Here is a 12,172-nt window from a genome sequence, read left to right as displayed (position 1 = left end):
TTGTTTCCTCAACGAGAACTTTTACTGTAATGAGGAAAAGACCGCGATTTCCCCGCGAACTTGAGTGGAGACCAGAGCAATCGGTCTCAGACTCATGGATTAAAGAGCATTTAGTAGATCACAGATTAACACTTTTCCCCTTAAATTAGGCACCACAAAATAAAGTAATCAATATAACGTTTACACATTCCTTTTACAATTCTTACCTTTTGTACACTTGATGGATTTTAACTTTAACACAATTATATGAATGTTATCAATCTCTATCAACTAATACAGAATGCATTATCTTTTTAACCTTAGATGTTTTAAGATCCTCACATACTATGAACTTACTAATACTTTTTAATGTATAACAGGCTATTAGTATTTCCTTTAACCTGTCACACTTACCCCTGTTTAAAGATTTTGCCGATGAGCTAAAGTCAACCTGGGATTACCCTCATTCAGCCAGACTGGTGCTACCAAGTTATGGTGAGTTAAGGAATGTAGAGTGTATGGAGGAGGCGGGGCTCATTTGAACACCACCGATGGATTGAAAGCTGGCGAGTTACTTAGCTCCAGAGGCTAACAATGAGGCTAATCCTAGCACATGCTTCCGAATTAACAGTGCCAGTTCTCAGCGGACAAAGTGCACCAGGCTGAGGGTGTGGCAGCCCAGTCTTTGAATGTGGTCACAATGCTTTGCATCCTCCTCCTTTTCGTGGCGTCATTACGTCAATGGTCCCCAAAGTCCTAGAGCCTGTCTTGAGGCGCTAGGACCTTGTTCAAAAGCAGGCTTTTCGGGTGGTCCCTGTGTCAGAAGTACAGAGTGGTTGGTACAGCCGGTACTTTTTAGTTCCCAAGAGCAATGCAACATGGCATCCCATCCTGGACAAGGTTTAAAATGCTCAAACTTTGCAGTTGGAGCGTCCCTGCGATTGGTTCACGTCCATAGATCTGAGGGATGCGTATTTTCATGTGGCTATACATCCTCTCCACAGAACGTTTCTGATGTTTCATTTCGAGGGTGTAGCCTAAGAGTTTCTGGTCCTGCCTTTCGTGCTCTCCCTATCACCCCGCACCAATACTCTGAGCCCTTGTGGTGCCTGGGGATCAGAGTATTGGCCTATCTGGACGATTGGCTGATCGTAGTGGAGTCGAGGGAATAGGTGAAGCTCCACACTGCCAAACTGGTTTCCCATATTCAGTCTCTGGGGTTCATAGTGGATAACAAGAAAAGTTTTTGTCCCAACAGAAGAGGATCGCATTCCGGCTCTGTCTGGCACAGTTTCAGCTGGTGAACTCTGTGCCTTTTCGCTTGTGCCTGTGGTTATTGGGTCTGATGGCCTCTGTGATAGCTTTGGTGCCTCTGGGACTTCTGTTCATGTGTCTGTTTCAGAACTGGGTGATTGCTATGTGTCTGGACACATCTCGCCACATCGATTTCTCAAGGTATTCCCGTTGTGCCTAAGGACATTGTGACTACTGTCACCCATGACTACTGTTTGCAGGGGGTTCTCATGGGCTGGGTAGTGTCCCGCAGGGTGATCATGACAGACAGACACATCCTTACTGGGATGGGGAGGGCTGTGTGTGGGCTACTTAGAAATAGGGATTTGGTCAACAGCGCAAAGGGCGCTGCATATCAATTAACAAGAGCTACTGACTGTTTTGCTATTGCTGAGGCATTTCCTTCCTATGTTGGAGGGACAACATGTGTTGGTAAAGTTGGACATCAGGATGGCGCTGGCGTACATCAGCAGGCAGTGGGGACGTGGTCTCTCTCTTCGGCCGTTATCTGCTCTTATGGAGCAGTGTGCATTTCCTGTTGCTCAGTGTTACGCACGCCTCTTGGAGGAGGAAACGCAACACCCTGCTACACTCAACTCCCCGTGGAGTGAAAGAGGTATGTGACTGTAGGTGCGGGCAAGGATGACTGAGACAGAGAATTTTACCGTTAACAGGGAATTTATTCCTTCACACGGTAATTTTGGGAAAAAGGGGTTGGACGGAACCAAAGCAAAGAAAGTTAAAGTTAAAAAGCCCCATCTCCTACCTACCCACAACTTACCTAACTAGCACCACCTGGCGCACTAACCAAAATACAGGGGATGGTCCGCCCGGTCTTACCTAGTGTGCATAAACAGAGTACATATGACGGGTATAAGTATGCCCACAGGCCTCTTGCCTAAACACTCCCAAGGTGCCTTCCCCCCCGGGAACAAATGAAACAGAATAATACAAACAATTTCAATAATAATAAACACTGCATCCTATTGACACCCACATACCTCAGAAGTAGACAAAACCTGTCTCTGAGCAACAACCAACCATCCAAGAAGCTCTATCTGAGCAACAGCCAACACAGGACATACCAAGAAGCTCTCTCTGAGCAAAAACACAGGCTTTTATACAGCTGGAGAAGGAGTCTGTAATTGCAGACAGCTGTATCCCCTGACGAGAGGGCGGGGTCAGCTCCAATCTGCAATGGGGCCGACCAATCAGCTTCTTGGCGGAATCCAGGAAGCCATTTCCTGATATACATACACATACATACAAACCCACAACAACACAGAAACTGGGGAACGTAACACGCCCACCCCAAAACCTGCAAACTTACAGTTTGCAATAACAAAACCCAACACGCATCCCCAGTTACTAAACCCGTGATAGAGTGTCGGGCAACCACATTCGCCGAACCCTTCACATAGTGAATCTTTACATTGTATCCTTGTACAATCAGAGCCCACGCATAAGTCGGCGGTTCTGATTGTACATCGGCGGTTCTGATTGCTTAAAAAACACCAAAGGATTATGGTCCGTGAAGACCAGTACAGGCAAGGCACTGGAGCCCACATAAACCTCAAAGAACTGAAAGGCTAGCAATAAAGCCAGCGTCTCTTGTTCAATAGTGGAGTACCTTGACTGACACGAGTTGAACTTACGGGAGAAGAAACTGACGGGCCGATCTATTCCCTCTTCATCTTCCTGCAAGAGAACCACACCAACCCCCACTATACTAGCGTCTACGTCCAACTTATAAGGTTTGTCAAAGTTGGGGTCAGCAAGCACTGGGGCACTACAAAGTAGCGCTTTGGCAGACTCAAAAGCATAGTTACAGTCCTGGGACCACTTATATGGTTCTTTGGGACTAAGCAGAGATGTAACGGGAGCTACTACCGTCGGAAAATTCTTACAGAACGTACGATAGTACCCTACCATCCCCAGGAATCTGCGCAACTGGCGGCGAGTCATGGGAGCAGGAAAAGCAACAATTGTTTCCAGTTTGCCAGTTACTGGGCGCACTTCACCTCATCCCACCTGCTTCCCTAAGTAAGTCACAGTAACCTTCCCAAACTCACACTTGGCCAAATTGAGGGTTAAAGAAGCATTCTCCAACCGCAGAAACACACTTTTCAAGGTGGCGAGATGATCAGACCAAGTAGACAAATGAATCACCACATCGTCACGGTAAGCAGTACAATTTGGCACATCCGCGAACACAATGTTAACTAGGAGCTGAAAAGTAGCAGGTGCATTACACATTCCAAAGGGCATCACAGTGTATTGTACGAAGTTATCAGGTGTAACGAAAGCCGAGATGTCAGAAGCTCGAGAGGTCAGAGGCACCTGCCAATAACCTTTTAGCAAATCTAATTTACTAACGTAAGCAGCAGAGCCAATTCTATCAATGCAGTCATCTAAGTGAGGTAGAGGAAAAGAATCAGACTTTGTAACGGCATTTACTCGACGATAGTTCGTACATAAGCGCAACGTACCGTCAGGCTTAGGAACAAGAATGCACGGGGAACTCCAGGAGCTGTTACTGGGTTTTGCCATGGCATTCTGTAATAAATAAGCTACCTCACTTTTCATTACCTCCCTTTTCTTCGCATTAACCCGGTACGGATGTTGACGTATAGGAGCAGCATTCCCCACATCCACGTCATGTTCCAAGATGGACGTGCAACTTGGAACGTCCTGAAACACATTGAGAAAACTATTTATCAATAGGATAACATCATTAGTTTGATCGTTATCCAAATGTTCCATTTGATAGGGTAACTTTTTCAGCATCTCCAAATTACATAAGCGTTCACACTGCTGTAACGTATGGCGTAACTCCAACCCGTCCTCCTTATCCTGTTCTAGGTCCCAGCCAGGCTTCAGCACCACCGCAGCCACACTGGAGACGGCGGGCTGGACCTGCTTACCTGAGGAGCTGTCTGGGAAGAACACCTACGATCTGGAGTCTATCACATAATTGGTGTCACGTAGTTTCTTTTCCACAAGATATGGCCCAGAAAAACGTGCCAACAGAGATGAGCCAGGGATTGGGAACAAAACTAAGACTTGATCCCCTGGTGTCATTTCATGCGCTTTTGAGACAAGGAAAGAGACTATTGGGCTAACGCACATGCGGCGTGCAGTCTCTCCCGCATCTTACTGACATAATCCAACACATTTTTAGGGGTGCTACTGGGTGTAGGAGATAGGATATGCTCCTTAAAAACCTTTTGCGGAACCTATGGGGCAGGGCTTAACCCTAAGGACTCTTGTATTGTTTCCCTGATAGCAAATAGGACAAAGGGCACGCCCTCATCCCAATCGGTACTGGTATTCATGCAATACTTGCGTAGCATCGACTTTAGTGTCTAATGCCAGCATTCGAGGGCCCCTTGACTCTCCGGATGATACGGACTGGAGACCTGATGGGAAATACACAGTGTCTTTAACACATTTGAGAACAGTTATGACATAAAGTTGGTTCCCTGATCAGTTTGGATTACTTTAGGGAGTCCAAACATAGGGAAGAACTTCACTAGTGCCTTCACCACAGTCTTAGCCGTTATAGTACAGAGAGGGATAGCCTTTGGGTATCGAGTAGCACTGCACATTATTGTTAGTAAGAACTGGTTACCTGACCTGGTTTTCGGCAACGGGCCTACACAATCGATTATCACTCGTTCAAACAGTTCCCCCACCACAGGAATCAGGCAGAGCGGCGCACGAGGAACTGTTTGAATCGCTTTCCCAGTGAGTTGACATACATGACATGTTTTACAAAATTGGACCACGTCAGACTTCAAACCTGGCCAGAAAAAATGTCGAAGGACTCGGTTATAAGTCTTCGTGATCCCCAAATATCCGGACCACACCTGGTCACGGGCGAGTGAGAGCATCTGCTGTCGGAACGGTGTAGGAACAACCACTTGACACACTTCACTCCAGTCACTAACGGTGTCATGAGCTGCCCATTTACGCATCAAAACTTCTACTTCCATAAAGTAGGCAGTCTCCTTAGTTTTAGCTTCCTCAGTGGAAATTACCGAAGCAAAACACTTGCAAAGACTGGTGTCTCCTTTTTGACATTCAATTACCTTCCCGGGGGTGACAGACAAAAGAATGTCATGTAATTGGGGCGCGATTTCACTTTCCCCTGCCTTAGTTTTTACGGGGGTAAAAACTGTCGGCCTTGCAGAAGGAATACTCGGTGCATTGTCTTCTACATCAACATTCTCAAAAATTGAACTAGGCAAATTCCCCACATCTCCCAGCTTGCGAGATCGTGCCCTCGTTAACACACAAGCAGGGAAAACGTTGAAATGCTTAAACCAATTTATCATCTGCAGTTTTGATTTCTGGATTGTCTACTACTTCTAACACAAGAGTGACGTTACCACCAGCAATATCGTTCCCTAGTAGCAATGTGACTCCTTTTACTGGCAGTGTAGACACTACACCAACAGGAAAACGTCCTGATACCAAGTGGTCCCAGTGTAATGGTACAGGTACGGTTTTTGTCTCTATACCCTGTAATATGACATGCAAACCACAATATGTTTCAGGAGACCAGGGTAAAGCATCAGTGACTCTTCACTATTATTCTACAATGTAAAAATAGTTTAAAAAAATAGTAAAAATAAAGAAAACCCCTGGAATGAGTAGATGTGTCCAAACTTTTGACTGGTACTGTATTTTGGCATCGCGCCATCATGGGGTTTGGGCTCGCTAAAGAGCATTACTGAATTGAGGAAATTAATGCGGGCCCCGCTATTATAGCCAGGAAGGCGGGGCTTTTGAGGGCTTGCTTGGCATCCATTGGCCAGTTGGGCATGATTTCAGTTTTCAGGTGAGTATTATGGGTTGTTGACTGCCCATAGTATGTTATACCTCGTTCCCTCCTTCAGGGGACAGTAGTTATATTCATAACTGTATGTTATAAAACCTCTAGTGAATGGAAGACTTGCTGTTAAAAATATTCATTTGACACAGGGTGATGTATTTTAAAATCTATATATTATTTTACGTTTATTTAACTAGGCAGTTAAGAACAAATTCTTATTTACAAGATAATGACAGCCTACACCAGCCAAACCCAGACAACACTGGGCCAATTGTGCACCACCCTATGGGGCTCCCAATCACAGCCAGTTGTGATACAGCCTGGAATTGAACTAGGGTGTCTGTAGTGACACCTCAAGCACTGAGATGCAGTGCCTTAGACCGCTGCGCCACTCGGGAGCCCAGTAGATAGAGTGACTATAATGAGACACAAACAATAACCAAAAAGAATATTGTGATGGCAAAGATGTTAAAGCTCATGTAGTACTGATTCTTGCCGATATAAGACTATGATCACTGTCATCCTCATCCACCCCAAAACATATGACTGCAGTGTTGGTGGATGGAATACACTTTGTTCGTATTGCTACTGGTACTGGGCTGTAAAGGGCTTCCATTTTCCATTTAGTTTTCTCCTTCCTGAATAAGGAGGAGGCTTCTCTGAGACAGCTGCAGTAAAGCGGAAATCTCAATTAAAGCATACCCAATAATGCTTATAGTCATTCCTACAGAGGTGGCATAAGAAATGAACCTTTTATCCAATTTACCTTTTATTTAAAGTGGCAATTTCCTTTAAGCGGAAAGGCAGTAAGTGAAGTCAACTGAGCATTCAAATCTCTGTATTGCAAAAAGGGAGAAGATTACAGGGCGAATAAGAGCAGATTTACTTGGTTGCATACTCAATATCTGATGAATTTAAAAATGTTTTAATTCAGCAAGTTCCTGCAATTTAGTTCCCAATAGAGGCACTTGGGGAAACAGAAGGAGAAAAGCTTCCCTTGTGCCTCCCTCCCTCGTATGCTGCTGCTGGAGATATTTCCCAGCAGGCCCCCACAGAGCAGTCAGCCTTGAGAAGAAGCCGCTCAGTCAATAGCGAGGAGCGATAGAGGGAGATAGTCTAGCAGGAGGATACTGTACACAGACAGACATACCCATAGTGCATTGTGCACTGGGTAGCACTGGTAATAATCCATGTTGGATGGATAGGAATGCTAGAGCTGTTTGGTTGGTACTGTATGTACTGAGGGCTGGTTGGAGCTAGTTATAAAGCCTTAAAACCAATACAGTAGATGCTTGGGATTCCAGAGTTTGGTTTCACTTTGGAGACTTGGAGGGGAACTTGAGTGTATAGGGAAATTGCTTGTCCTACAAGCTCAGAGCTTGTAAATCCATGCACACGCAGTGGGTTTCCTATTTCTCTCAATTTGACATTTGTTTCACTTAACATTGTGCTCTTTATCTCCCTCCCTATCTCTCTCCCTGTCTATCTTGTGGTGCAGGTTTTCTCCCATCACCATTGACAGCATGACTAGCCTGGTGGGCATGAACATCCCTGGCCACACAGGCACTGGCTGGTGCATCTTTGTCTACAACCTGTCTCCAGACTCTGACGAGAGCGTCCTGTGGCAGCTGTTCGGGCCCTTCGGAGCAGTCAACAATGTCAAGGTCATCCGCGACTTCAACACCAACAAGTGCAAGGGCTTCGGCTTCGTCACCATGACGAACTACGATGAGGCGGCTATGGCCATCGCCAGTCTCAATGGGTATCGGTTGGGCGACCGCGTCTTGCAAGTCTCGTTCAAGACCAATAAGACCCACAAGTCCTGAACCCCTCCTCACTCCAAATCCCCTGTCACCACCATCACCCTTATAGTCGCCCAACACAGCAACTCTCCAACAGGAACACAGCAAACAAACAAACAAAAAAGAACTAGAAACGGCTTATAATATAGCTTTGGACCTATAAGCCAATGTTGCCTAAGTATTACAAAATGAAAGATAAAAATATCCATGATTTGGGAATCCCTGTGATAATACAGGATTCCTGTTGTATATCCTTTCTGTTCTTGTGATTGTTAAATGATTTTCTCTTCTATGTAAACAGTAGCAAAACCAGTCCCCTTATTTCAAAGAAGAGAATATCCTTTTTAGATTGAACTTTCTTGGTCTTGATTCAGGATTTCTTTCTTTTTTAAATCCGGATCCACTGTCGTTAGAATTATGCCTCCCTGACAGAAGAAGAGAGGGGGCTCTTTTTTAAATTGGTGACCATTCATTCATTTTTTGTGTATATTAAAAACCCCTATAAATTCTAAGGGATTACACAATCCTGTTTTCTCTGATGCAGAAAAAATTATTAAAAAAAAAAAATGTTTTGTATTGCAAACAAAACATGTCTTTCCTCACTGGGGTTTGGGAGATCGGGAGAGGGAGGGGATGGGTTAGCTTTCCTGGTGACACATTAAGTGATTTAAAAAACACTATTGCCAAAGAGAGAATCTCTTTGCTTGAAAATGCATTTAGAAAAATAAAAAATAAAGAGAAGAAAATCTATTTTTATAATATGATAATTAAAATAAGAATTATTGAAGAATTTTTACAAGAATCTGGATTTGAAAAAATAGAAAAATATTTTGACTGGCTAATTAGAGGGTGGGGGGAGGGATGTGCGCCACCTTGTCTTGTTCGTTCTGCAGTGGTACTTTTTAGGATCAAAGGTTGTTTGTTTTTAGGAGAAATTGATTGGCGATGATTTTGTAGATGGAAGGTTTTGTCAAGGGATGCAAATTGAGGCAGGTGATCTTCGTAATTTTTCATAGTGCGTAATTATTCAACAGCGATACCCAAAAGGGAAGGGAAAGAGGTCTTTCAAGGCCTAACCATCCTCACAGTCCGGAGCCCAAAGCAAGAAGCATTGTCCACTTGTTTTCTTTTTGTCAGTCTATGGGATATCAGTAATGACTATATACACATCTATCCATTTAGAAAACCTACATTATCTATTGATTTCTTTGCTATCATTTTGTGGAATTTGAAAAGAACGTCCTTTAGCGATCAACAGTAGGTGCTATATTACATGATTCACGTATCTTAAATATCCAAGTTTGTTGTTCTATGTGTTGTTTAGAGGAAAAAAATACTTTGATGCTGACATTGAATTGAGCTGCTGTTCTTTTTTATTTTTATTGTTGGCCCCCATCTGGTTAGATTATTCCTTGCTGAAAAACCAGATGACGGACTTTGGGCCATGTAAGAATCACTTAAAGAGTTTTCTTTGGCTTGCTGACTTTCAGGTTACTTGCTGAGAGTGAAGCATTGTCAAAATTCTCTAATAATTAGCTAGTTATGTTAGTCTAGATATTTGTTTCCTCAAAGGATCTATTACAACGGTGTCTTTATTTGTTGTGTACAAATAGATAATATATAGTCTACATTTGTTTTACAATATCTATATCTATATGAGTTGTCACTGTTTTTTGTTTTAGCTTGTCTTTTTCATATAACAACTTTATGAAGTGATGGTTCAGTTATTTAGAAAACTCGTGAGGAATCCTGTTTAATATGTTGTCATGTCGCTTGTGGGGAAAAAAACGTTTTGGATTACATTTTTGTTAACTACCGCGGCAAAAGAAATTGAACAAAAGCTTATAAAATAACGTATTTATTCATTATTTATTGATTGTTTCATTGCTTCAACTATTTATTTATATTAATAATTTATTTATTTTGGTATTTATTTGTTCGGTCTGTGTATTTACGTGATTCTGGTACAGGGAGGGAGGACGTTTCTGAGCAAAAGGGAACCAAGCGACTAGGGGAGAGGCTCTTCCGTTAGTCCACTGCACTGAGAACTTTTAGTACGTTTGTGCTTTGTACCGATATATCAAAATTACAATATAAAAAATCCAAAAGTTGAAAACTAAAAAAAATGTCAAGAGGGTTGGTGACGCTCTTCCCTTATTACTAGAAACAGTTACTCGCTATGCATAACCTAGTTGATAGTTAAATTTGCTATTGCTTTTTTCTTGTCTTGTTAAACAAAATCTTTAAATCTTTTTCAATACAGTTTAGTCTTAATAGAATGTTATAACAGTTGTTCTGGTTCAATATAACCTGTGATAAGTTTGTGTCGTTTTAAAGCCACTCCGCACCCTCCCTCCACACTACCGCTTTGTGATGAAACTTTATGCAAAAATGTGGGTCTGAAGCATAGTTTTCAGTTTTCAAACATTTTATAACATCCAATTTTGGAGACTCGGGCACATGAATTTGATGAGCAAATAAATGTCCATTGTATTTGAGGGTCATTCATTGCACTTGAGTAATCAGTCAACTCACCTAAGAGTCAAACTTATTTTTAGAGAATCGTCATGTTTGAAAGTTACATAAGAACATCTCTTTAAAGAGATCTTGAACATTGCACACTAACTGTACTTATGGCAGTTGTTGCAATTTAAAAAGACTGAAGGTATTTCATGGATTGTACCCATTCTATATTTTATATACTATAATATTATATATATTTTGAAAGGTAAAGTTAGGGAATGGTTCCAGAAGTACTGAATTGGATTTTGTTGAGCCAGAAAACATGAGGTGTAGGGAAATTATAAACACTTTGACATGCATATTCATACTCTCTCATAACCACGTCTTACGCAGCCCATCTGACATCATCCAACCACTATACGGTTCTGACCTCAGAACACCAACGGACCCCTTTTCATGCTCCAGAGCTGTTGGGAGCTTGAATTATGCAACAACCCCAGTAGAATGTCGTTCTGATGTGTGAACATATTTCCTATGTCTTTTGAACTCTTATGATGTGTGCCTGTGTTCTGTCTAGACCCTCTTGTGCGTCTGTGTGTTCATGCGTGAGTGTGTTTGTGAAAACGTTTGTGTGTGTGTGTGTGTATGTGTGTGTTTGTAAGGGTGTTTGAAACATGGGGCTGTGTCACCTCGGTCTATGTCCAACCCCTATGGCTCACACCATCCCCTGTAGCGCCTTATAGTGGCAGCCTGCCAATAGGAAATCAACAGCCAGTAGTGTAGGAGGGAAGGTAACGAGAGGAACAAGGCTCTTGTCATTTTTCATTTTCTCCTAAAATGTGTTTGTTTACTATCTGAAAATCTATTAACTATCTTTAAAGACAAAAAATAAGAAAAAAGTTCACAGGGCCTTACTGGTCTCTCTTACTTATGCTATCACTTATCAATTATCGATTATTGATTATTGTTATTATTATTATTATTGCTGTTATTCTTAGTATTCTTAATCCAATTACTGCGATGAATGACTTCATGTTATCCTTGCTAGTTTAGGTAATTTCTGAAACTGGAAACAAAATAAAAATCTTGCTGTAAATGTTTTTTTTTTTTTCTCATAAAACTGTTGTGTTTGAATTATTTGTACTTTTGAATGTTGGGACAATAAAATGAGGTGTTGAAGAGCTTTGTTGTTTCTTCTCGTAAATGGCGTTCTTACATTATCAATTGCTACGCCCCGAACCAGAGCCACCGCCAATTATAGATGCCCACCCGGACCCTCCCCAATAGGTTCAGGTTTGCGGCCGGGAGTCCGCACCTTTGGGGGGGGGGGGTACTGTCACGCTCTGACCTAGGAGAGCTGTGTTTTCTCCTTTTAGCTAGGCCAGGGTGTGATAGGTGGGTGGGCATTCTATGTTTGCATTCTATGTTTTTGTATTTCTTTGTGTTGGGCCGAGTATGGTTCCTAACCAGAGGCAGCTGTCTATCGTTGTCTCTGATTAGGAACCATACTTAGGCAGCCTGTTTTACCTTTGGGTTTTGTGGGTAGTTGTTTTCCGTTTTGTCAGTGTGTACCTTACGGAACTGTTGTCGGTCGTTTTATTGTTTTGGTTCAAGTGTCTTCATTAAAAGTTTAAAAATGAGCACTATACACGCTGCACCTTGGTCTACACATTCTGATGCCTGTGACACTCTCTTCATTGGAAATGCAACAACACCAAAAACATGAATAAGAATTAGCCTAGTCAGTCAGTAACTTAGTTAACTAATGAAACAATAATGTAAATTTGAACAAGCCTAT

At 42.4% G+C, this 12,172-nt stretch overlaps 1 protein-coding gene across 7 annotated transcripts in view; it reads left to right on the top strand.

The window, feature by feature from the left end:
• The window catches only part of LOC115192502 (ELAV-like protein 4), a 92,694-nt gene extending 81,139 nt beyond the window's left edge, over positions 1 to 11,555 (top strand). For all 7 annotated transcript variants that reach the window (XM_029751093.1, XM_029751092.1, XM_029751091.1 and 4 more), the window contains one exon: positions 7,608 to 11,555. In XM_029751093.1, coding sequence (XP_029606953.1) covers positions 7,608 to 7,935 — 328 coding nt within the window. In that variant the 3' untranslated portion in view covers positions 7,936 to 11,555. The remainder of the gene's footprint in view (positions 1 to 7,607) is intronic.
• Positions 11,556 to 12,172: the final 617 nt, after the last annotated feature.

This window comes from Salmo trutta, chromosome 4, assembly GCF_901001165.1.
Source record: "Salmo trutta chromosome 4, fSalTru1.1, whole genome shotgun sequence".
Taxonomy (NCBI): Eukaryota; Metazoa; Chordata; class Actinopteri; order Salmoniformes; family Salmonidae; genus Salmo; species Salmo trutta.
The sequence above is the reverse complement of the archived record's forward strand: the minus strand, read 5'-3'. Positions and strand labels throughout refer to the sequence as shown.